General features: G+C 41.6%; 1 protein-coding gene and 1 pseudogene across 2 annotated transcripts; both read left to right on the top strand.

Moving 5' to 3' along the window:
* The window catches only part of LOC103525981, a 62,497-nt pseudogene extending 47,236 nt beyond the window's left edge, over positions 1–15,261 (top strand).
* A 2,288-nt stretch (positions 15,262–17,549) lies between these two features.
* On the top strand, positions 17,550–21,669 carry S1PR1 (sphingosine-1-phosphate receptor 1). 2 transcript variants are annotated; one of them, XM_008490892.2, is made up of 2 exons: positions 17,550–17,658; positions 18,880–21,669. In XM_008490892.2, exon 2 carries the CDS (start codon positions 19,011–19,013, stop codon positions 20,148–20,150), a length of 1,140 nt encoding a protein of 379 aa, XP_008489114.1. In that variant the 5' UTR covers positions 17,550–17,658; positions 18,880–19,010; the 3' UTR covers positions 20,151–21,669. The 2 variants fall into 2 exon arrangements, with proteins under 2 accessions (XP_008489114.1, XP_030311348.1); XM_030455488.1 differs by having other exon boundaries at positions 17,583–17,658; positions 18,858–21,669.
* Positions 21,670–27,383: the final 5,714 nt, after the last annotated feature.

Raw genomic sequence — 27,383 nt, 5'->3', positions numbered from 1 at the left:
AGGTTGTGTGGATGTAGTCTTACCTGGATTTCAGCAACGCCTTTGACACTGTCTCCCATAGAATTCTCCTGGAATATCTGGCAGCCCCTGGGGAACACACTGTGCTGGGTTAGGAACTGGCTGGAGGCCACCGGAGTGTGGTGGTGAATGGGGCTGCATCCAATTGGTGGCCGTTCACGAGTGGTGCCCCCCCAGGGACCAGTGTTGAACCTGGTTCTGTTTAATATCTTCATTGATGATTTAGATGTGGGGATTGAGTCCATCATCAGCAAATTCGCAGACAACACTAAGTTGGGGGTGGGTAATGTTGATCAGCTGAAGACAGGAGGGCTCTGCAGAGGGACCTGGACAGACTGGAGAGTTGGGCTGATTCCAATGGGATGATGTTCAACAAAGCCAAGTGCCGGGTCCTGCTTTGGCCACAACAACCCCATGCAGCGCTACAGGCTGGGGACAGAGTGGCTGAGAGCAGCCAGGCAGAAAGGGACCTGGGAGTCTGGATTGACAGGAAGCTGAACATGAGCCAGCAGTGTGCCCAGGTAACCAAGAAGGCCAATGGCATCCTGGCCTGTATCAGGAACAGTGGCCAACAGGTCCAGGGAAGGGATTCTGCCCCTGTATTCAGCCCTGGTGAGGCCACACCTCAAGTGCTGTGTCCAGTTCTGGGCCCCTCAGTTCAGGAAGGAGATTGAGGTCCTAGAGCGGGTCCAAAGGAGGGCAACTAGGCTGGTGAAGGGACTCCAGCACAAATCCTATGAAGAAGGGCTGAGGGAGCTGGGGCTGTTCAGTCTGGAGGAGAGAAGGCTCAGGGGAGACCTCATCACCCTCTACAACTCCCTGAAAGGAGGTTGGAGCCAAGGGGGGGTCTGTCTCTTCTCCCAGGCAGCTCTCAGTAAAACAAGAGGGCATGGATTTAAGCTCTGTCAGGGGAGATTTAGGTTAGATATTAGGAAAAAATTATTTATAGAGAGAGTGATCAGGCATTGGAATGGGCTGCCCAGGGAGGTGGTGGATTCTCTGTCCCTGGAGGTTTTTAAGAAGAGACTGAATGTGGAACTCAGTGCCATGGTCTGGTAACCACAGTGGTAGTGGATTAAGGGTTGGACTTGATGATCTCAGAGGTCCTTTCCAACCCAGATGATTCTTTGAAAATGTGTAAGCTGGGAAATACTTAAATAAGATAGTAAGGAATATTACAGAGGTTCTCTTTTGGCTTTTGTTACATGCCAGAATACCTAGATCTTCTGAGATCCTTACTTGCCTGTAACATCTGTTTCCTTTTTTTTTCAATTGATATGTGTTTGTAGCTTTTTAGTTTGCATCTTTTAACTGGTTCTTGGCAATTTGTGATCCTCCTTCCTACAAAGGGTCTCCTTCACACTTCATTCTGTAGTGTGATTGCTTCCTTGCAAAAAATGCTGGTGACACCACAGAGAATACAGCATTTTCTTTGTACAACCCATACCAACAGGCTTTGCTTCCAAGGTCAGGCCCTCATCCTAAGCAAATTTTTCTGGTTGTTTTCTTCAAATCCTTGCGTCTTCAGATCATGAGTGAGAAAGCAGAAAAGGAAGTAGGTTGGGGGAAGACAAGGTAGTCTCAAAGTACTAATAGTAATGACCCGGTGTAGACTTCCACTATACATTTGCATATATTTCTCAAAGACAAGGCAGAACGGAAATGCAAGTCCAGTTGCAGGTAGGGCAGACAATTGCTCCATGCACCTTGCTTCTGAGGGAAGCATAAAAAACCATAGTAAACTATTGTGCCAAATAATGGCAAAATGCTTGGGGATTAATGTCCTTCACATGTCTTCTAAAACTGGTAACTTATATCTGTCTCCTAGAAGCAGCGATTTGACTTGTGTTTTTAAAATGAGAGAAAAAATATTTACATTTAACAATGATGTTTTCAACTAAATGCACTCTCAAGGTTTTAACTAAGAGCTTATTTCTATTTACCTAAAGTTGAATACCACCCTTTCCAAAGACCTCAGGAGCTGTGAGATTATTGTAGGGGCAGAGATACTGTTTTTGAAGGCTACCCTCCTTTAGCTCACTCACCCATCCTAGGATCATTCAGCTGGCAAAGAAATATGGCAGATCTCCAGCACAGATTTGCATACGCTGGAGTATACAGGTAATGAAGGGTGGTAATTAAAAAGTGTCTCCTGTCTCAGAAAAAAGTGCCAATAGTTTGCATTTTGTGCATCAAACAGAATTTACACAGAAAGGATTTTTGCATTCAGTATGTTAATATAGTATGAACTAAGTGTGCTGAACTGGAAACTTGAAATGTAGTGCACAAAGCATGACAGTATTTTAAATATGCAAATAATTTGATTGTAGAGAATAAAAAGAATCACCAACAAAAGAGATGTTTTCAAACTAAATGTTACAAGCAGTGTGAGGCATCATTCCATTTATGTTACTCAAAGGAACTACTAAACAGTGAAATGGTGCATTAAGTTGACGTAAACCTCACAGTCTGTTTTGGAATCTAATGCAGTATATATAACAGCAGCTAAAAATAGCATGTAGAAATGTCACTGTCCTCTGAAAAATGAAATTAAACTCTCAGAAGACATGAGTAATGTCTTGAAATTTTTTAAAGAGATATTATTTTCTTTGAAACTATGTTAATGTTAATGAAGAGAAGCATGATGTTTTTCAGAATGGAATTTTCACTATTCCAAAGTCGACAAAGCCAAGAAAGGATACAGGAAAACTGTACGGTAAAATTTGGCTATGCTCTCAGGGCTGACTAACATCCAAATTACTGTTTTTAATACTTGGGCTTGCCTGCCCGTTTTCCTGTACCAGTTTTATATTGCGGCAACTCAGTTAAAAATGGCAAATTGTAGTACCATGAAATGACCATGATATAGTAGGAAGTATTAATTCACAAATGTCAGAAATCAACTGGAGTGTTAATCACTCTGTATAAAAAAATATATCCATAGAAAGACTTTTCATAGTTGATTTTTATTATTCATATTTTTATTTATTACTAGGCTGATTGTAGAATATCCTAATCTGGTTATAATTGGGTCCTTTTTGTCTTCCTTTCTCTAATTTGAAAGTGTGATTTCTTTGGGGGAGGGGAAACCACAGCAACATTATTGTTACTTCCAAAAATATCATAGGGTTATGAACTGTTTGGCAAATCAGGAAGAAGCTTTGATAGAAGATAGGAAGCTTCTGTCTGCTAGTTAAATCACTGTGTTTGTGTGTGTGTGTTGTGTGTGTGTGTGTAAGTCAGTACATATGTATTGGGAAACTCTGGTGTCTGTGCTTGTTTATATAGCTCCTGCCTCAACTATTTATTTTGACACATACACTGCCTTCTAAGGTAGAAGCACAGCTGTTTGTGATGCTGTATTGTGAACCAGATCAGAGAACAAAACCAGATTAAAAATCCTTATTATTTTCATTTTATTTTCCCCAGTGACATTTTAAATTCAGATTAATGATGCTTTTTATAGAGTCTGCTCTATGGCCCCACCAATTCATTTCCCAAAACTGAGGGAAGGCATTGCAGCAAAAGTTAGAACAGAATGGAGAGAAGAAGAAGGGGAGAACTGGCACTGTTACGGGATGTTGTATATCACATCTCCCTGTTTTTTTCTTTCCCCCATGCCTGTGTGTTGGCATGAGTCTCTACCACTCTAGTCAAGGTGGTAAAAGCATGGACTTCATTATGTTTTCAATACATACTACATAACACAACACAATGCAACACAACATCTGTATAGTATTTCTAGTTCTGTGACTGATCCAGCAGACATTGATTGCTGGGTAATGCAGGACGGGAAGAGCTCATCTGGTAGCTGTTCAGGGTCCACAGGATCTTTTTATTGACTATGGAGGAGCTCTGACAAAGACAACAGGCCAACCTGAAGCAACTTCAGTTCTAAAGTGATAATGTCTTAATAAGATACCTGCTACGAAAACGCTGACACCATCATTCATGTTGCAGGTCTCACCACAGGAGAAGTCGGTGTCTGTAAGAACCTATGAAGGTTTTTGCTTCAAGTTCCAGTTAGTACTGGGGCACTATAGCACTGTATCTGTTTCTGTATTAGCTGATCCTTGAATGTTTTGTCTAAATATACATAGAAAAGATAGATTTACCCTTTGTTTTGCTAGTTTTATGTATATACTGGTACCTTCTAATAATTCTCTTTGGCTAAATTGCTGAGCAGAAGACCTGTAACTCTGAACATTGGCCTATAAATGAAACATGCTCATGTTTCAAAGGGGATTTCAGTCAGGGTATTCATATACCTCTGACAGTAACCATGTAGAAAGCTGTCAAAAACTGCTTTGGTACTACCATTGTCTTAGACCTTTGCCTGAGGCCAGAATTCTACAAAACCATCTTAACAGGGTCTGCAAATAAAAAGCACTCTGAAAAGGACCTATTGGAACCTGTCAGCTTAATGGAATATTTGTCTCCGACAAAACACAAGAATTTCCAGAAGGAAGGAAAAAAAAATTTAGAAAAATTCTGCCTCCCATTTGTTAGTATAAATAATGGAAGCTCTCATAATTCTCTGTGTGTTCATGATGCTAAGTATATATGCATTCCCATAGGTGTTTGATTCTACAATAGCAGAAGATGATGTTGAAATCCGAATAAAATGTATGATGGAAGACACGTGTTCTGGGACCCAAGCCTCATTGTGTGAATGGTGGTTTGAACTTTTCCCTTTGTAATTGATCAGTGAGTCACACCATGTCATTTAAATTCAGCATAGTTTACAATAAGAATATAATTGTAAGATTAATGTCTGCCATTAAAGATAACTGATTTGAAATCCTTAACATTGATAACAGACAAAAAATATTTTTAGGGTAGGACTTTTCTAAAGAAATCTTAGGTGTTTGCCTCAAATCCTGATCCATAATTCATTAAAGCCCACATATAGCCCCCTTTTTATGTCATTGGCCCTGCATTATGCCATTTAATCAAAGAGCATGATGAGCTATCCCTTCTTTAAAAATGTACAAAATCACTTTTCAAGTACTTTGTTAGAGGGTTACAGAGTATGAAGAGGAAAAAAATGGGTGAAAAACTATTATCACAGTATTTATACTGTACAATATACAGCAAATCTCCATCAGGAATATCTGATGGCTTGGCTTTGCTAATGAAGATTTCAGAAGGGCTCTCCCCATGCTTGCTGCAAGCGCTGATGGCTGAAAAGGCCAATGTGGGACAGGCAGTGCGGCTGCAAAAGGCACAGCAGAAAGTGTCCTGTGAGGGGACAGCCAAGGCACGGCTCTTTCTGTGTTGTCTTTTCTCCTCCAGACTGATCCTATGTGTGTTCTCAAAGGAGGCAGCAGTGTTATGGATGCTGTGTCTCCATGTCTCCTGATTGGAGGCCAGAGTGGAGCACTGATGACAGTCAGTATGGCCAAAGCTGAGGGATTGTTTCAGGGAGTCCTTGTATCTCCTCTTTGGGGCTCCTCTGTTGTGGCAGCCGGTGGCAAGTTCACCATAGAGCACAGTCTTAGGAAGGTGGGGTGATCCTCCATCCTGGAGATGTGCCCTGCCCAGCACAGCTGTGTCCTCAGTAGCATGGCCTCAATGCTGCTGACCCCTGCCTGTTCAAGGACAGGAACATTGGTCACGTAGTCAGTCCCAGGGATGTTTAGGATTGTACAGAGGCGGCATTGGTGGAAGCGTTCCAGGAGCTGCAGGTGGTTGCAGTAGATGAACCACGATTCAGACCCTTATAAAAGACTGGACAGTGCAATGGCTCTGTAGACACTCATCTTTGTACAGTTCTTCAGGTATTTATTGCTCCAGACCCTTTTATGAAGTCTTCCAAATGCTCTGCATGCCTTTGCTAATCTGTTGTCTTTCTCCTTGTCGATCTTGGCGTCCGAGGAAATAATGCATCCCAGATAGCTGAACTGCTGGACTGACTTAAGCTCTGGTTCACCTATGGTGATGTGGGGATGATGGAAGTCTTCCTGTGGTGGAAGCTGGTAAAGAACTTCTGTCTTCTTCAAGTTGACTCCCAGGCCAAAAAGATCTGCAGCTTCTACAAAGCAGTAAGAGTTGCAGAGCTGCTTCTGTGTGAGCAATGAAGACGGCATTGCCAGCAAAAAGCAACTCTGGGACGTGGTGATTTAAGATCTTGCTGTGGGCCTTTAGTCCTCTTAGGTTGAATAAGGCTCCCATTGGTACCATATTAGATGTAAATGCCATTTTCTTCATCGAGGTCTGCCATGGCCCTTTGAAGCATCACGCGGAAGAAGATTGTGAATAGAATGGGTGCAAGAACGCAGCCTTGTTTCACACCACTGGTTATTGGGAAGGATTCAGAGAGTGCATCGCCATATCTGACTTGGCCCTGCTGGCCCTCATGTAGCAGGATGATCATTCTGAGGAACTTGGGGGGACATCCTAATCATTCCGAGATTTGCCACAGGCCCTTTCTACTCACAGTGCCAAAAGCTTTAGTAAGGTCAATGAATAAAGACCTTTGTGCTGTTCCCTACACTTCTCTTGCAGTTGTCTGAGAACAAATACCATGTCTGTGGTACTCCTATTGGCTCTGAAACCACATTGGCTTTGGGGTAGAACTTCCTCTTCAATAGCAGGTACTAATCTTTTCAGAAGTATTCTTACAACGATTTTTCCAGCAATGGAGAGCAGAATTATACCTAGGTAGCTGGAGCAGTTTGACTTTTCTCCTTTCTTCTTGTACAGGTGGATGATGACTGCATCATGGAGATCTTGTGGTAATTAGCCTTGTTCCCAACAACTTACAAGGAGCTTGTGAAATTTAGCATGGAGTGCTTGGCCTCCATGCTTCCATACTTCATATGGAATTCCATCAATCCCAGCTGCCTTGCCAGTTTTCAATTGCTGTGTGGCCTTCAGAGTCTCTCCCAAAGTAGGGGCTATGTCCAGTTTTCACCGGTTGCTGTGTAATGTACTGAATTGCTGAGCTGTGAACTACACTGCTGGGACTGAAGAGAATCTGAAAATGTTCAGACCATTGGTTCAGGATGGAGGTTTTATCTGTCAGAAGCATTTGGCCATCTGCACTGAGTAGGGGGCTTTGGACCTGGTGTGTGGGTCCATACACTGCTTTCAGCATTTCATAGAGCCCTCTGTAGTCACCCGTAACTGTGCATAGTTCAGTCTGTTCTGCTAAGTTGAACTGTTGGGAAACTGGAAGAAAACAGACATGTGAGCGCTCCTGACTATTTAGCTTTAGCTAGAGTAAACTAAGGGCCTTGAGGCCTAGTTCCAAGGCTACTGAAAGATGAGCTATGGGAAAAGATAAGGGAGCTGGCAACAGAAAAAGTAGAATAGCAGAGTAATGAGGTAAGCCAGCAGAAGTTCTGTGAGAATAGAGTTTGTGGCCAAGATATAGCCACCTGCAAGATATCGTTATATAAACAAGGGTTCTATATATAGCGAGGGTGAATTGTTAACGGACAACTTCACTTTAACCATATTGGTGTCTACGTGTTGTCCTTAAGCCTCCGCGGATTTTTTTCTACATTGATCCACCACTTATTTAGGATGTCTCAAAGTTTCTGTTGGAGCTTACTGCATGCAAAACAAAAGGCTGCTTTTCTTACATGGCAAGATGGCTGAGCAAGGTGTGCTTGGTGAGCAGTTCCCTTCTTTTTCAACAATTCTTGGATCTCTTGGTTGTTTTCATCAAACCAATCTCAGGATTCTTTGGAGGACTACAAGATGCTATTTTTAATGTGTTGCTGAAGCACTTCAGGAGAGGGATCTATGGGATGATCTATAAGACTAGCTTGAAGGTTTACCTGGAAGCTGTTTCTCACTGTATCTTTTTGAAGATTGTTAACTTTGACAGGGCACAACTGAAGGGTCAGACAAAGTGTGTCCATGGGCAGGATGGGCTCAGTAGCTGTCAGGCAACCATCCTAGGACAAGGACAACTCGTAATTCCAAACCCGGGCAGATGGAGCTCGTTTAGCCCTGTAAGGCCATCCAGGTAAGAGAAGGATACTCCAACTAAACCTACATCCGGAGGACTTTGCTGTCACCATCCAAGCTTTCTGGGCTGTGGCAAATGAACCTTAGGAGAAAAGGGTAGAGCCAGTTCCACACACACTGTGCCTCACCTGAAAAAGCCACAGCACAGGCTAGAGGGATAAACCCACATTTGTAAAGCCCCTGCAGTGACAGGAGAGGGTCAAAACAGCAGATGAAAGGTGAACTGGAAGCCACAGACCCAACCCTGCATGCAGGCAGCTCAGGAAATTGGTCACTCGAGACTGACCCAGGAGATGACAGTCTTGTTTGGCAGCATCCTGAGTGACTAAGCAGCCTTTTTCAAGGAGACCACTGCTTGCTCCACAGGGAGAGGGGCCTAGAAAAGGTGGCCTGACCATAGCTCATCTCCACCCCCACCCGGTTGGCCAGCCAGTCAATGGGCATCCTCTGATGTGGTCGAACAATGACAAAGAGACAAAGGCATACACCTGCCTCTAATGGTGTGTTCAGATTGACACTCGCATGTTGTAACATCAGAACCATGCTTGATACAGTGGACAGTGGGTGTCCTGAGCGTTGCTCTGCTCTAATTGCCCATGAACTGTCATGACTTAACAGCGACATTGCTGCTCTCAGTGAAGTTTGTCTTCATGAGGAAGGCAGGCTTAAAGACCATGGTGCTGGCTACACACTCCGTTGGTCAGGCAAACCCAAAACCAAAATACACCTCTTGGGAGCTGGCTTCATGATTAAAAACTCCATCACCTCCAAACTTGAAAATCTGCCAACAGGTCATTCTGATCACATTATTTCCTCACACCTCCCACTACACAACAAGCAACATGCTGTTCTCTTCAGTACATATGCCCCAACCATCCAAGCTGACCATGCAGAAAAACTCAAATTCTACAATAACCTGCGCCGCTTCAACCAAGGGGTTCCTAAAGGTGATGAGATCATAATCCCTGCTGGCTTCAATGCCAGAGCAGGAAAGAACTATGAAGCCTGGGAAGCATGGTGCTGGAAACTGTTTTGTGCTGAGCAGCAGCTCACCATCACCAACACTATCTTCCAACAGAAAGACAGCCTGAAGACAACATGGATGCATCCTTGATCCAAGCACTGGCACCTCATTGACTATGTCTTAGTGCACCAGAGAAATGTTTGCGATGTCAGTCAGACTCAAGGGATGCCCAGTGCAGAATGTCATAGACACCACTGCCTTGTGCTGTGCAAACTTACCCTCTACTTTAAGCCTAGACCTAAGAGGGCTGGCATCCCAAGAAGGAGGCTCAAAGTTAATCAGGAATATAATCTCACTGTAATAAGCAGTATCTGAGAATCAGAAAAAACAATTGTGCATATATTACATAATTATGGATTGACCTAAAGAGTTCTATTTTTATTATTTACTAACCTATAGGTAAATGAAATAGAAATCTTTTCAGAGGAGTCCATGTACAAATAAGATACCTGCATGGCTAAGAGTTAAGCAGCAAGCTCTAAGAACTAGAGGCATCTTTGTAATTACCTATCTTTTTTTCTTACTCAAAATTTATGTGAGTTTTGTGTCATTTTTAGTGAGAATTAGTTTAGCTTCATTTTTTGGTTTGTCTTGGAAATCTCATTAAGAGACTATTCTGTTTCTCAGATTTTCTTATAAAATATGTAGGTATATAGAGAGATAGATGTGGATGTAGTTATAAATACAAATACATGTTGTTTATGGATCTGTTTTGAGAAATATGTCCACAGTCCTTTCTTGGCTGAATATTTAACTTCTAGTCACACTGAATTGATGTTTTAGGGAGTTCCTGCATTTAGGAAGGTATGGAAAATCTGACTATGATTGATATTGTGTGTTGACTTCCTGAGGCAGTTCTCCCAGTTCTGTTCTGCTTTAGTCATATTGTAAAGCAAAGCTCCTTAGTTACTTATCACGAAGTGGCTTACACACCAATGATCTATTCTGTCCTGCATTGCTTGTCCTCAAAGCAGAGCTTCCACGCAGCTTGGCTGAAACTCAGGTGAATTTAGCTTTTTGATAACAGCTCCTCAGCATAATTGGCTGAGGTAAACATGTCTGAAAAATTGTCTAAATTATTCTATAGACATTAATGTATAATTTATTATTTTAAAATGCAAGACACTGTATAAAATGTTGTGGTCACTCTAATACATGTACAATGTACTGTTGGAAGAAAGATAGATAATGCCCCTATCATGATTATTTTCTAGAGTTCTGGAGTTTCGAGTGTGGCCTGCAATTTGGGGTACTTCAGTGTCTGGGAATGCCACTTTAAGTGTCTAAGAACATCTGTGTACCTGGTTTAACTGTTGAGATGAGGGATTCATTAGTTCCAAAAACTATGGCTTATTTATAAAATTAAAGTAATTTTTAGGTTGGTTTTTTTTTTCAGCTTTTGCAGAAAATTATGGTAATGACTAAGTGAAAACTGGAAAGAGTGACCAGAAATAAACCTTTCTACCAGTGGCCATCAGCTATTCCTGCTTTTGAAAAGTCACTTTATAGTACAACACTCAGCAATTGTGCTGTTGGTGGACTCCTTGGTTCACAGTGAATCTGAACTCAAATTGAGAAGAGAAACATGTGCCTAGTGCTCACTCATTGTGGCTTTAAAGTAGTGAGGGCTTTCTCAGAAACTACAAAACAGAAGTTGGAGTTTTACCTCTAGTTCTCTCTAAAGAAACAGACATTATATCAGCCTATGATTTCAAACGCAAATGATGCATACAAAATGAACCAAGTCTTTATGTATGCTGACAAATTCTAGCTTCAGTATTACAAGAACAATATTGGTTAGGACTAGCTATGTGGCTAGAAGTCCCATGTTGGTCAGAACAGCTCTGTTTTTTCTGTATTTGTTTCTGACTGATTACCATCTTGCTCTAAACTAAACATAACTAAACCAGATTTTCTCCCCAATTCCGACATAGATGACTTTCGGTTACAGTGGCCTAAAGAGGTACAGAGCCATAAGGATGATGAAGTATGGGATGATTTATGAGGAGCAACTGAGGTCACTGGGATTGTTCAGTTTGGAGACTTAGGAGGCTGAGGAGTGACCTCACTGCAGTCTACAGCTTCCTCATGAGGGGAAGAGATGGGGCTGGTACTGATTTCTTCACTCCTGTGACCAAAGGCAGGACTCAGAAAAATGGTAGGAAGCTGAATCAGGGGAGGTTTAGGTTAGATATTAGGAAAAGGTTTTTCACCCAGCGAGCAGTTGAGAAGTGGAACAGGCTCCACAGCGGAGTTCCAGTTCCACAGGAATAGGGAATACACCTGAAAATTGAAGGCATTTTTTCTTCTGTATTCTGTAGGTTATGAATGGGAGTGACTGAATGGGCCACTCTTTCTTAGAGGAGACTAACCATTATTTAAAATAAGATACTCTTTATCCATGTTACCTAGCCAAGTGCAATAAGCAGCCTTTGCAGGAGCCCTGTGACTCTTAGGGGAAAGGAACTCTCTTGAAACAAGAAAGGAAAAGAAAAAAATACAAAGTCAGTGGAAGGGGTGAGGCCATTTTCTGTGCAGCCAAGTAGCTTCCTATCTGACTGTGGATCCCTCTCTGCTTTATCTTGCCTATTTCTGAATCTCATCTTTTATACTTCTGGAGGTAAAGGCACCTAAGAACATTTAATTGGAAATTAATGGGAAAAATGGGATTCGGAATTTTTTCTTCTGATAAGGCTGCAGAAGTGTTTCTGTTGCATCATTTTCCCAACATAGTCTTCAAGACATTTTTTGGACTAGCGTGTGTGATAAATTGTATTAAATACATATATATATAAATCCACTAAGCCAAACAGACTACATAGCATTCACCCTTCTTTTTGCACTGTAGTTAACACCAGCTGATTTTCTTTCTAAAACAGCAGTGCTGAAGTGCTCTGACAGGAAAGCTTATGCTAACCCTGTGTTTTTGAAAGTGGGTACAAAGGCAGAGTAGCTCTTGCTGACACTAATTGAATGCAAGTAGTTAACTCTTTCCACTTTGCCACACCCCTTTCAAAGCACTGGAGCTTATTTCTGACTATAGTGCATTGGGTAAAATAACAGATAAGCCAACCTTCTGGCAATTTTTCATGTTGTCCTGGGAGTATTAATCTTTTGACACTTTTAGCAGCCTCCATTAAAGTGTCCGCACTTCTGAAAGAAAACATTGATTATTTGCACTGCCTTGTAGTCAGCCACTGTTACATTTATAATATAAATTATGCAGCCTTACTGTTTGTCTTTAGGAAAAGCTGCTTATGCATCTGGAGCATCATGTAGTACTAATTACAACTGTCAGAACATTCTGTAATAATAATAATTTATAAGTCACCAGAGTATGAGAGTTATCTCCAAAACATACCACTGTGGAATTGGGGGGGGGGGAAAGCCTGAATTGAATTTAAATCAGTGACACTAGTGACACTGACACTACTTCACAGTGATAAAACACATATCACTATGCAAACATTGTAGGACTGGCCTGGAATTGCTTCTGTAAACAACTTTGCACAGATCCATTGTACCAATCTCACTCACTTTGCCTAAGGGGAATATTAAATAGTGACTTTGCTAACCAGTTCCCTTTAAGAACTCTTCTGTAGCTGAACTACTGATAGGAAATTCAAGAGTACACTGGCAGTATTATCATCTTATTAATGACTGATCAATTATTTTCTCCAGCAAAATCAATTTCTAGGACTTTCTTGATGAGACTTCAAAATTTCAATGTAATGAACTAGTGCTAAATTCATGAATCAGACGTGAAACTTGGAGGGGGTGGATTGTACAGTTACTTTCACAGTTTCCTGGTAGCAAGGAGAGCAGAGATTTTGGGGTTGTTTTGTTTTGTTTTCCTTTTGTCTATGAATTAATTTTTTCCTAATGATTCTTAATGACCCATATTCATCCCATTGAATATCCATAAGCATAATGTTGCCAAGGCAAATTTACAGTAAATCACTTGCTTTGGGTATATATATAAAAATACCTTTGATTAATCTGAAAAGCTGTCATAGGTGAGTTTGTTTTAGTTTTTTTCCTAAATGATTATTTTACTACTTCCCCTCCCAAGTGTTACAGATAAATAATATCTGTAATCAATAGTAGATTTTCCTTTTAAGACTTCTGTTTCTTCAGAATAGCATGTCAAGTTCATTTGTCATGTCCATTAATGTCTTTAGTTTACCTGAGCAGAAAACACACAGTAGGAGTTGAGTTGACTGATCTCTATCACTGGAATAAAAAATGAACCTTAAGAAAGATTTCTGATTCTGCATTGTACCATTTTGCTACTGTATAATTTGTATATTTTAACATATGAAAAAAAAAAGAAACATCTATCATGATTACGTCTTAAAGTGTGTTACAGTTTTGTATGCACTGATATCCAGTAAAACTACTGCGTGTCACTTTCTCAACTACTTTAATTCTTTAATTCACTGGGACATGAGCTTTTCCTAATGTTATGTTCAGTTTACTGATCTAAGTATCTGTACTAAAAAAGTACAAAATCTCTCAAAAGTTAATATAGCAAACTTTTTACAATATTTGTTTAAACAAAAAGGACATCTAATTATATATTACTTATCAATAACTTAAAATAGAAACTGATCATGTGAATTATAGAATACTAGTGCTGGACAAGTATGTGTGCTTTTGTCTTTACAATGTTCTCATGACTTTTCCTTTTTTTTTCTTCTCCAAATCAGGTGCTTGGTTTTAATCTAAGGGAAGGATATATGGAATTTTTGAACACTATGAATACCAACAGAAAATTGATTCATCTCATTCACTATGGAAAGGATAATTTTAAACCAGATTGATCTATACTTCATAAGTGAGGCAACTGAAACATTAATTAATTTTAAACTGAACAAAATATAAATTTGTTGTCAGGTACTCAGATTACCGTATGTCTAGTGTTATGTTCACAAATTAATAAAATATTTTTGTTTACCCTTTCTTTGTTGCATTCTTACAGATACAAAAGTGCTTACTTTCAGCATTTTCTCTGCTTTCTTGGGACTTTATGGTATATCCCAGTTTGAGATGAGCTATCTCACAATACTGTAATTAAGGTTCTTCTGCCTGCATTTATTTCATTTAAGGTGTCATTTTCATCCACTTGAACAAATTAGTTTTGGGGTTTTTTACTTACAGATTTTGAGAAGTATTAGTTACTTAAAGGCACAGATAAGAGCATGCTACAATGCATGTAAATCTTGAAGACAGTCTTCAAAATATAGAGTATTTGTTCCAGGATTACAGCAGAAATCTGAATCTGACTTTTTACTCTGTTTTTTAAATTTCATTTGGTTGTCAGATTTTTGGGGGATTCTGCAGGGTCACTCCTGGTGAACCAAACTGTTCTGTTGGTACTGTTTCAAGGATCTCTTGTCTTGACCTAGAACATCAGGGAGGAATGGCTCTGGTTTGTGGCCTGAGTTGTGTCAGAATGATAGAAGTACTTTTTGCTTGAATAGTAAAGATTTTTGAAGGAGCAGAAGAATAAAGAGGTGGCAAAAAATCCTTTGCTAATCTTTTCTGCAGGGATTTTCTGTATCTTTTCAAGACAGATAATGTTCAGACACTGCTGATGTGATCATGAATTGTACAGCAGTGCTAGCAGTTAAGTATGGTCTTCTGGTGGTGTCAAAGGCCAACGATCCATTACTGTGCAGGCTTTGGGAGTAACCCAGCTTGCAACATGATTTCTGACAAGATCAAAGCATTTTACTGCAAGGAAATTGCCCTGTGACCAGCCAGGTTTGGGAAATCCCTACCACGCTAAGTTTTGGTAGGAAGTTCCACAAGAACTTTGGTTGTCACAGGCAGTCATTTTTTTATTACTAGTATTTTTGTTGCCATGCATGAGTTTCTGCTTATCCAAAAAATGTACCTATCTGAGAGCATAAATATATTCAGGGTCCCTGTGAACACTCTTTATGCTTGCAGATGTGTTGAAGAAACATTTTTTAACCAGTTTATCGAGGTCAAGCAGTTCCTATGTGCCAGTTTGATGCACAACCCTTCCATTCAACTGGGACCTGCATTCTGGTTATTTATGAAAATAGTTCATGCATAACACTTTCTCCTTTCTCCTTATTCTGGCTGTAGGCAATTCCAGAGAAAAGTTCTATGTATATGTATATGTAAAAGCTATGTATACCCTGGGATTCTGTAGTGTATTTCATAGAACTACAAATTTCCTTAACACTGGACCAGGCAGTTGAGGAGGTGCTGAGAAAAGACTTCTTGGTGAGAATATAGTATAAAACCCTGGTGTAAATCACTTCATTATAAATTTACCAGCTCATTTTTGGTAGAGTTGCCTGGACCAACCTGAATTTACTTGTTAGTGTTTCAGCCCTTGGAGGCAGGCTACAACCTGGGCACTCAGCCACAATAACCTCACGTCTCTGAGGTTTCAGACAGCCTTCAATGCAAATCCAGCTGATCTGGCTCGATTTGCCTGAGAAGAATGAAGCTATATTTCAGTTTCCACTCTGCTGAGATGTCAAGAGGGCTATGAATGCATGTGGTCATCTAATTTTAATGATGCTTTTTGTGATACAAATACCCAGTTGTTTGGAGTGGAGCTGAAATTGCCCACATATTTTACACAGCCTCTGACAAGTAATGTATTGGCTGTCACATCTCTTGAGTTGAAGCCTTCTCAGCTGGTTGACCAGTAACCTACATGAAAACTTGTACATCTGACTATTGAAACCCTGAGTCATTCTATCCATTAATTAAGGCATGTTCCTTTAATATGTTCCTCTTGCTTAAAATTATGTAAGAATTATTTCCTAGAGGAAAATGCCTAATGAATGGACTTTTATTTAGTATTTTCTAGCAACTGGCTAAAAGGGGGGGAAAAGCTTGAATATCTAGGGTATGTCAGGCAATCGCAGGGGATGCATATGTCAACCTCAAGCATGATTTATCTTGCATGCCTTTTCTGACAGTTGTAACTTAACGACTTTATTTTCCTCCAGCCTCTCAGGAGGCTAAACATCTTTTCAAGTTTCTAGCTTTGTGGTGGAAGAGTAAATGTCTGTTTGCCAGTGTAATTTATCTGAGTCATTCTGGGAGAGGCGTGGATCAATTGAAGCATGGCTATTAGCATAAATAAGAGAAGGGCTCTCTTCCTGGGGGTAGAGTTACTCTTACCATCTTCTAGAGTAAAGCTGCTTACCCATAAAAACTGCTATTGCTAATTGAGTGTTATCATGGTAGGAACTAAAACATCTAATATACGGAGGTTCGATCTATTGTGATATTCTTTTGCATTTCAATCTAAAGTGGAATTAAAGAGAACAGCGCAAGGAAGGAAGAGGAAAATTTCTGCAGTAAGCACAAAAGTAGGTTAGCACTGGATTTAGGATTTCACATACATGGAGGTGGTATTTTTTTAATAAGTTTGAAGAGAGAAGGATTTAAAAAGCCCAAAGTCACTTTTTAGTTCCTATGTAACAGCGCTGTTACCACTGTAAGTAGTTGTTATAGCGAATTTTGTTTAAAAAATTTATTTAAAGATTTCTTAATATATTTTCAAATATGTAGGTATCTGACAACATCATCTAAAAAGTTCAAAGATGTTTTTTTCATGTGGGAACAACAACAATAACACATGCTGATGGTTCCGCAGTGGCAAAAAGTTAGTCCCAGTGTACCAGTACAGACTCCTACCTTCCCGTGTGCTGGCCATCCCCAGTCTTGCCCCATGGCCTGGCGCATGCTCTGGAGGAGCCGCTGGTGAGTTCCCCACGGCACTGGAGGGAGGTTACCGGCCACAAGTGTGGGTGGCACCCTGCAGGAATGCTCCTGCAGCCACTGGGCCTGCCATGACAAAACCACACCTCTGCACGGCCCCAGCTTGGTAAAGTGGGAAAAAGGAAGAGTTTCTTTTCGGTTATTTCCATAGAATTGTTTATAATGTCCCCCAAGAACGAGTACTGAGATGGCACACGGGATGCTCCTTTTGGACTTATCCCTGTTGTGCCTAGCCAGAGAGGACAGGTTGAGCGGAGATGCCCACCAGCACCCCCCGAGGCGGAGGGGCCATGCTCGGAGATGGCTGGGCCCCGCCATCTTCCCGGGGAGAGACTCCGGTTTCCCGCGAGGAAAACGGAGGCGCAGGTGTCCAGGGCAGAGGCAGCTGGAGCCCGGCCGAGGCGTCCCTCTGTTCGCCTCCCCTCGCCTGGAAAGGACCGGAGGATCCCCCAGAGGGACTCCCCCCAAAGTGCCTTCCTGGGCTTTCCGCTTCGTCCCCTTCCTTCCCTAGGCCGGTGGGTCTGTAAAGGCCCCGGCACAGCAGCGCCGGCCTCTGTTTCCACGGGGCGGGCAGGCCAGGGCAGGGCAGGGCAGCGGAGGGACGGGACGGGACGGGGCGGGCAGGATTTCCTGTCCGCCGGCGGGGCGCTGCGAGCTGCCGGGCTGGGCTGGGCGTGCAGGTCCCATACAGGAGCCGCCCCGTGGCCGCAAGCAGGGAGGAGTTAGAAGGGAATAATCCGAAACGGGGTGGAGAGCAGTAGCTGCAGAAACACTAAAACCACCGAGTGTCTGGGCGCGCTGCTGGAGTTGCTCCGCGAGCATGCAAGATGCGCAGGACTGATGCGCCGCGCCTAAGCGAGGTAAGGCTAGGGGTGCCGCGGCCGCGCACCGCGGGGCTGCCTCTGCCGGAGTACTAGCGCCTCGGCTCTTGTCTCGGCGCGCCCGCCTGGGAGCTCCTCAAACAAAAGAGGCGAGGGGGCTGTCCGAGAGCCGCTGTGCCCGGTTTGGTGCCGCTCTGGCGGAGGCGGTGTGGGATGGAGCCGGGGAGCTGTGTGTGACGGGCGGTGCGGACCCGGAGGTGTGGGATTGAGCCTGGGGGCGGACGGGAGCGGTGCAGACTGCAGAGCGGGGAGCCGTGCTCCATGGCCTCGCACCTCCTGCTTTGCACCACTTAGGCTGTAATTTAACAACTCTGCCTGTTCTTTCCTTAAGTGATTTTACGTCCTTATTTCTCTTTAAATGTCCACTAGAAAATGCATGTAAAGGGAGTTTCCTCTATATCTGTATTCCTTAATCATGCCTATTTTAAAAACTTACAGTGCTAGTTATTGAAAGACAAGGTTGTTTTGGCTGGTTTTTTTGGTTGGTTGGTTTTTGGGGTTTTTTTTACTATTCTTTTCAGACCCACGGGATGGCCTTGCTATGTAACTTATTTACGTATTCTTTTTTGATGTCCTAAACTTTTTACGGCTCTGGTTTTGTAAAGTGTGTTTTTACTTCTAATTAGCAAGAGTACCCCTTTCCTTTTTACAGCTTTAAGATGATCTCTTGCTTGTGTGTGCATCAGAGAATTGACCATGGTATCAGTGAAGTGCATAACTGCCAACATCCAAAACATACACAGACTTTATTAACAGAGGAGAATATGGATCTCCTGTCAAGTAATTTCTGTGCAGGCATTTGTGAATTTGCAGTTAAATCAAGCCCTCTCCCTTCCTAAATCTCTGCTGTTGTATTACAAGGTGTGTTTACTTGGAGAGAAAGATACACTAGAACTTACTGCTGGGGAGCTATGAGATATTTTGCACTGGAAGAAGTCCAGTCATGCAGTCCTTGCTGACTACAATTTACCTGTTCAGCTCTGCATGACAGAACTTTTTTTGTCCTCCTAGCTTCACCTGTTGAATTCTCCTAACCATCTTTTAGATGTGTAAAGGCAGCTGAACGAAACTGATTCCTGTGTGTCACATTTCTGACTCTGACGTACAATTAAAATAGTGGATTATTTGAAACCCTTTATAATTTGTTACATTGTTTGCCTTCCTTCTTTTAACTCTAGGCTTTGTGCCTCTTGTTCTCAGGGCTGTGGTTTCTGAGGCTGTGCAGCAGTGCCAGCCGGCTGTGGGGCCAAGGAGCTGCGCGGCAGCCACCGGGTTTACGCTCGGTGTCACCGTCTGGTGGCCGCTGGGGAAGCAGTACCCAGCCCGGCACCATGAGCTCCAGCACTACTGCCCCACTGAAGATCGTCAGCAACCTTGCCAACACTGATGTCAACTATGTCATCAAGGAGCATTATAATTACACAGGAAAGCTAAATGAGAATGCAGACAGTGGAATAAAAGTGACATCAGTGGTTTTTATCATCATTTGCTGCTTTATAATCTTAGAGAACATTTTTGTCTTGCTCACCATCTGGAAAACCAAGAAGTTTCACAGACCCATGTACTATTTCATTGGGAACTTGGCTCTTTCAGACTTGCTGGCTGGTGTGGCTTATACTGCCAACCTCCTGCTATCTGGACACAAAACCTACAGCCTTACCCCTTCCCAATGGTTTGTAAGAGAAGGTAGCATGTTTGTTGCCCTGTCAGCTTCTGTGTTCAGCCTGTTGGCCATTGCCATCGAGAGATACATCACCATGTTGAAGATGAAGCTTCACAATGGCAGCAACAGCTTCCGCTCCTTCTTGCTGATCAGTGCTTGCTGGGTTATCTCCGTGATACTTGGAGGACTCCCAATTATGGGCTGGAACTGCATCAGCCTCTTGTCCAACTGTTCCACTGTGTTGCCTCTCTACCACAAGCACTATATTCTCTTTTGCACCACTGTTTTCACTGGCCTTTTGCTATCTATTGTTGTCCTCTATTGCAGGATCTACTCCATGGTGAGGACTAGAAGCCGCAGGCTGACATTTCGGAAAAACATTACCAAAGCTACTAGGAGCTCAGAAAAGTCTCTAGCCTTGCTCAAGACAGTGATCATAGTCCTGAGTGCCTTCATTGCCTGCTGGGCTCCCTTGTTCATCCTGCTTTTACTGGATGTGGGGTGTAAAGTAAAGAGCTGCCCAATCCTCTATAAAGCAGAATATTTCTTAGTACTGGCTGTGCTTAATTCAGCCACCAACCCTATCATCTACACCTTGACAAACAAAGAGATGCGGAGGGCTTTCATCAAGATTCTGTGCTGCTGCAAATGTCCCCCAGCAGATTCTGGGACCAAATTCAAGAGGCCGATCATCGGGGGGATGGAGTTCAGCCGAAGTAAATCTGACAACTCCTCCCACCCACAGAAAGAAGACGGCGACCATCCTGAAACCATCATGTCTTCAGGCAATGTTACCTCATCTTCCTAGAAATAAACATGGGGGTGTATTTCTGAGCCTTCCTCTGAAATCGGGGAGCTGAGATGCCTCCTGCTCATGGTGGCAGAGTTGGGCTAAGTGAGCAAGTAGCATTAGTTCTAGTGAGGCAAACGGTTCACTTGTGAGGCTGGAGTTCAAGAAATGGGACAGACTGTTCTGGCTTGAAAATCTTTTTCCCTGGAGCATGTTTTGTCTTTGCACTGAGGCAGCTCAGGATTGTCAGGCGCATTCAAATCCTGAAATCTCCTTAGTAACTCTGAAAGACTGATGCCTTGGTGAAATGATGCCTGGTGTGTGTGAGAGAAAGAGAGGGGGGGAAGAGGGAAAGGGAGAATGAATCTGTTTTTTTTCCCCCCTGTGAGAAGAATGTGAAATTATTTCTCCTTGCAGCAAACCACTGACACAAAGATCTTTTTGTACGGAGTTAGTGGTGGCGCTGGTGTAGCTGGTCAGTAGTGTTTGTTTAGCATATATTACACAAGTGTAACTTAGACCACATAGAACCATAATTTGGCATCACTTTCTGGAGTTCTTAGTTAAGTCAGGTTTTATTTGCGGAGTCCAAAGCTGTCAGGGTTTTATTTAGCAAGATCATAGCTGTGAATTTTTGCTGTTGGTCCATATTACATTTGAAGACTATGAGCCAGACTCTGCAGTTACTTTCACCTGTACAATTCCATTGATTGCATTAGATTTAATGGAGTAGCTCAGAGCAGCATTTTGCCCCATATGTTGAATGCCTTTTTATTCTATAGTATTAAATATACTGCGTTATTATGACAAATGCAAGGTAAAATTAAAGGTCATTTCTCTTTAAGATTACTGAAAGTAAATTAATAGTATAAGATACTATTGACAACAGCAGAATTTTTGCCTAAGTAAGAAGAGTTAAAAACTGAAGAGGCATTTAAGTGTCAGGTTCATAGTCATTGCAAAGATGAAGATTGGTTGGAAAATCTGAAGAGTACCATGAGTTTCAGAAAAATAAAATGAAAGCTGAAGCGAAATGACTGTAGATAAATGCACTTCCATAACAAAATGCAATATATTTTGGCACATTTTATTAATGTTTATAATTTCATCAAAGATGTCTGTATTTTGTCAGTTCATGGAAGAAGTACCTGTCATTAAAGTGAATGTATTTGTTTTACAGCATCATTTTTACTCCTCTATTTTTCTAACCTGTGCTAATGGGGTTGAATGTGTACAATGTAAATAAGTTAATAAGATGCAGGAGTTTTCGTGCACCTACAGCATTACTATAACAAAAATGGTATATTTGGGACAGCTGAGAGCAATTTACTGATTTACAATAATTGGCAATTTCTAGAAGTGGTATTTTGTAAAGAAAATTTATTGCCTTTGTAGTAAATTTTCCAGTGCAATTAAACAGTTGGGGTTTTTTTCTGGTTTTAAAAAAATAGTATTTAAAATGTTTCTGACTTTTATTGTTTTATTTGCACATAGCTTTATTGACTTCTAAACATTAATAAACTGATTTTTTTAAAGATTCTGTTATCAGATCACTAGTGGTTTTGTACTATTGTGGCGGTTTCATGCCAGGTTTGGTTTCTTGTTGACAGGAGTCAGTGAAAGAATTCCTTTCTTTCAGTATGTGCCAGGATTAAGCCCATTCTGTGGGGACATGATATGTGTAATGATATTACAGGATCACGTAAAATACAAAATAGGTGCTAGAATATATTTTTTCATCAGCACATGCTGTATTGATGAAATGGCATTAAAGAAATCACTACAGTAGCAAACCTTCCCCCAACAGCTAATGAAGAACAAACAAAGGGAAAAAAAGATGCCTGGCAGTTTTACCATGACTGCCTGGAGTACATGAACTAATTAACTTATATTACTAATATAATTTTTAGGTTTAATTATTAGGTTTTTAATTTTTAAAACATCAAAGAAGGGCATGAAATGTAGAATGGCATCCTCAGCTATGTGACGTCTGCAGCGCTGCTGGGTCTACCAACCCAGAGCAGTGTAGTTGCTGTACTGCATTACTTCTTCCAAAGGCTTGACTTCCATTTCCTCTCTTGCTGCCATTCCCTCTCGGTATTACTTTTAAGTTCCATGGAGCTTGTTCAGGATGCAGTTGGAGTGTGAAGATAAACCTCACCTTCTTGTACTGTATGTCATCGCCGTGCAAAGTTTACTGTGGGAAATGAGAGCCTGCTCGCTGAGGAAAGCTCTGGGTCATAACCTCACTTCCTGAAGGAAATTCCAAAAATGCCCCCAAGACAAAAGAGTGGAAACAGGCTGGAATTTCTCTCCATCTGTCTGCCTGTGCGGAAGGAATGATTTAATGTGTGCTCACTTCCTAGGCTTTTAATTAGTGACTTGACCAGGGTTGGAAAAAATGTCAAATGTGTATCTGCACACAAGATAAAGTCTCTCTTGGCTCAGGCCTTCATTTGGGCAGGGATGGTTTATGCTGGGTACTGACAGTCATGAAGGAAAGCACTGCTTTGTCCCAGGGATAAAGTCACTTCTGTGCAGAACACCAAAAGTATATAAATAATGGAACTCCAGTTAAGCCCTCAGTGTGCTACCAATGAGGCATGAAGGCAGTGTACCGGGATGTCTGAAAATGTAGGGTTGTTTTCATCTGAAGGACAAGGGCCCTTGTACTCTTGAAGTGTTACATGCATTAAGGTTGCTTGTCCCACAGGAGTCTGAGATCCCATGACACAGGATGAGCTGTGTCATAGCATGGCTGCATCACTGGCTCTTCATGACTGCCACTGGCCTTTGTGAATTCATAGCTGATAGCCCCACAGGTGAGTCACTTCCCTTCTCTTTGCCTTTGTTTCTGTATCCCTTGTTATCTATCTCTAATTGTACTGCAGGCCATTGTGGAAAATTAGTTTTCCCCTATGGGGGTGTGGTAGGAGCCCAGTGTTGGTGGAGAACTTAAAGCCCTACGTAATTTACACAATAAAAGAAATGCGAACATCAGAGTGTGGCACTGGGCCATGGGAAGCATTTCCTATGCTCTTGATTGATATGACTGAAATTTGTTTCCTCCACATACAGGCCACATCTATGCATGTAGACACTGAAAAGTAACTAATAAAAGTATAACAATAATGCAAGTAAGGGTTCCTGCTGGGGAAGAAGAAAGAAGCCATGTGTCTTAGCCATGGACACGCTGTACTGTTGCCCATCAGGTTAGGTTAGATGTGTAGTGAACAATTTTGAAGTGTGCAAAGGCCCTGATCTGCCTTCTGTATTGCACCCAAACGGCGTGCAGCTTTGTCCCATTGTTGGCCATGCGACAAATGGGCAGAGAAAATGAACCACAAACTGCAGAGGTGCATTATACTGAATGTCTGTGTGAAATAAAATAGTCCAAATAGCCAGACTAGCACAGCCCTGTGATTTATTTTCTTTTCCTTGCTGTTCTTCCAGTGTAAGGAATAGAAAAGAAGTGGTAAATGATAATAAAATCTTTCTGTTGCTCCCCTGGCAACTCCCTAACTAGGTACGCCTGTGTGGAGCCCAGGTATAGCTGGGTGTATGTTGGGCAGTGAAGGGGCTGCAGCCAGAATGCCTTGCAGACAATTTGGGAGAAATAAGCCTTGGTCTTGCTGTACAATGCAGGCATTCGGGACCAAAACTAGGGGACATCAAAACAAAAATACTGGTATCCATCATTTTCATACTCTTGTCAACTAAGAAACATAGGGACTGCTCAACTGTAACATTTCTTAATTCCTAATTTGGCCTGGAAGATCTCAGTACTGATTGTGTTTTGTATGTGCTGAGGCATTATCAGATGCTGTAAAAAGGTTCAGAATGACAAGGCATCTAAAAATGCAGATATGTAGACCAGAGCTATGTAACCTACTCAGCTCTGAAATACTAGAAATTTCCCAAGGACAGGCTTGGTCATTTATGGGGCTCTATAATTAGCCAGGAATACATCTTTTGTATTTCAATAATTACTCTTACCATTTTTCTTGGAAAACAAAGCAACACCAACTGAACCTTCAAGAATTTAAGAAACAACCAACCAAACAAAATTTAGATAAATTCAGTTCGTCTATTCTGCTTTCACAAACCTTTCCAATCCCATCTTTGCATTCACAGTTTGCTCTCTCTCAACTAATTTATTCTGATAGAGTCCTATTTCTTTTTACATAGTCTGCAAGAACCACACTGGGTCAAGAAATCCCTCTTCAGTTATTTATTCTTAAGCATAGGATTTGTTTGATAATTAACAGTAATCAAATTCACTGTGAACACAGGAGTAAGAACATGTGGTGCAGCTAACTTGTTCCAGTGAAATTTTGCTGCTGAAATAAGAAGTGTCTAGAGAGATCTGAAACTCAAGTATCTAATATAAATTAAGATATTAAAAAAAAAAAATAATTAGGGTTTGGGAAAGGTGGGAGCATAATTAGTGTAGGCTTATGTGATTTGCTGAAGAGAATTACAGTGTTAAGGACTGTCTTCCCTGCAGGAACAGGGTGACACATTCCTTGTGTCTCCTCTGTTTATCCACAAATTCTGAAAGATGTTGTGTCAAACCATCAGTTTCCACACAAAACCCACCAAGCAAAGCTCTGTGTGGACGAATCTTTTACTCTACTAAAAAATCTTACACGGGGGTGAAGCAGGAATCATTTCCTTGCTCTCAGACTCTCTGTGCTACCTTCAGGGGACAAAAAGGCAGGAAATCCCATCAGCCACACCCAGGAATACTCCAGCATGGAAAAGTCCTAATAAAGCACAGTGGACAAAGCTCAGTCAACCCTCTGTGAACCCTCGACCAAGCGTGGCTTAGTAGTCATATAATGGAAACCTGATACAAAGACAAATATTTATTTTGAACTTATGTGAATGATGGCTTGGAGAAGATCTATTTAAAAACACATGGTACAATAACTATACATCAAAACAGCTCATTGGAAATGCATGTGACTAAAGCCACATTAAATATTAACATGTGTACATAGCATTTGCAGTATTTATTTGAAATCACTCTTCTCAACTAAAAGTAGGCTCAAAGTACCAACTGCATATTTTTTTATAACCAATGAACATTTGGAAAACACAGGCTAGGGAGAAATCACTGAATAGATACTGGCTTATCTGCTGGGGTGCATGAAATCATCAATGAAAGCAGTATCAATACCTGGGAAAATCTGTGGTTTGAATCATAGCTGACAGCTGACACTTTCTGGTGCTGATCTCAGCTAACTGCTAAATGTGTCTTTGCACTCTTAAGCATAGATATGCTTCGCATAAGCCAAGACTTCTTGACTTAGCAGGACACTGATATAAATTGCTGGAATGCTGATTCAGACAGATCCTTGCCTATTATCAAGCATCCACTGTTGTGCGATGTGAAGGTGGGGATGTGAATTGCTGTTAGGAATTGAAGTAGGATTTAGATGGTTACAGATAAAGTGCAGTTATTATTTCCACGATGTGAAAAATATATTTGGCAAAAGATTGTGATTGAGAGTGCATGGAAGAATGGGTTTCAGGGACAGTTTGGGATTGGTAGGGGACTTGGACTACAGTCTGGTATTTGCTTCTTGAAATGAAGGGGAGGAATCCTTCCTTGTAATGAAGATGCACTGCTGAGTATTTTCACTTGTGGACTCTATCCTTAGATCTACACTTACTTACTGAGCCACTCTGGGCAAGGTCTCATGAATTCTCTCATTTCCTAAAATACATAGATTCAATTTATACACAAGGATGTTTACAAGTGAACATTATGAATTTTGTGGTACTATTCAAAGAACTGATAGCTGTGGCATTTTGAATATGAGGTATGGTCTATAAGGTCATTTATTGCCCAACTACTTGAAATATTTCCTTGTGCTTTGGTGAGCTAGATAATGCTGTATAACTGTTACTGTAAGGTAGGAGAAAAAAATAATTCTAGTAATATGTGAACTGATGAATACATGAAACTGATGAAAACATGAATATTCATCATGGTTTGAAGAAAGAATGAGATCTTGGCGGAAAAACACATTCTGAAGTGGTGCTTTTATTGAAAGGCAACTCAGCAAAGTGTGCATTTTTTTCTTGCTTTCAGGGAAGACACAACTATGGTCTAACAATTTCTTCTTATCTGGTGATCACTCATATGCCTGCTGTACAAGGAACACACATCAGCCACTTCCCAAACTCTTCTGGATGTTTTTTATTTCTATCACAACTCCTACTTCTACTGTTGGATTAGGTGCAAGATAAGGAATTGCTTTTAACTGGTTTGTAGCTTCTCTCTGAGATCAGGATTGTTTGATGAATGCACCTTTGGAACAAATCCTTTACTTCAAAGCATCTTACAACTCGGTTCCAAAAGGCATTACTAACTTTCCCCCCGCCCCGCCCCCCCAATGCACTTTGCATTTTATTGACTCTCTTACTGTTTTTATACATATTACAAATGTTGCTTGAGGGAATATTTCAGATCAACTTTCATCTCAGACTGTCCATTTCCCATGTGAAAGTGGTTGCATTTTATTTTTCTCATAAGTAATATAAATGTGAGGGAGAGGAATTTGTCTGCACAACTGAGGTGACAGTGAACAAACACTGAACCTTTTTACTTGAAATGGTTCATCAAGTGGCTCTCGTCAGGAGTCTTTCATGATACAGGGTGAAGTTTTGCTTTTCACTAAACTTGCTGAAAAATGTAGAGGCAGTAGAGAGGGTTCAGGGGACAACAAAGCAAGGCGCTTTAATAGGGTGAACTAATATAAAGGGCTGAGCAAGCAAAGCCTTTTCCTACCAGAGAGACGAGAACAATACCCTGCCCAGCAGCTACACCGTGGAAGTGTGCTGGGTGATACAGAAAGAGAACTTGTTAAAGCTCCAGGGAAAAAGCAAATTATGCTTATGGAAACCAGAACTAGTTAAAACCTGTAGTATTTCAGGTGAATGCTTCTTGTTGAAGGCTCAAACTACCTCAGTATTTTAGAATATAATTGGGGGTGTGGGGGTGGGGTGTTCTTTTGTTTCTTTGAAACAGCTCCACTCCTGTATCTGAACAGAACTTCCCCCACCATTACCCCCCACACCTCCAAGCACGAAGCCCCTGCCCAGGGGCGCTGGGGAGAGCGGGGCGCTCAGCCCTCAGGAATATCAAGAGCGGCTTCCAGTTGCTTAATCTGAGGCGAAAACCACTCGCTCTTCCTCCCCAGACCCGACCTCCGAGGAGCCTCGCCCCCAGCCCTCTTCCTG

This window comes from Calypte anna, chromosome 8 (assembly GCF_003957555.1).
Source record: "Calypte anna isolate BGI_N300 chromosome 8, bCalAnn1_v1.p, whole genome shotgun sequence".
Taxonomy (NCBI): domain Eukaryota; kingdom Metazoa; phylum Chordata; class Aves; order Apodiformes; family Trochilidae; genus Calypte; species Calypte anna.
Note: the sequence above shows the minus strand (reverse complement) of the source record. Positions and strands in the feature narration are given on the sequence as shown.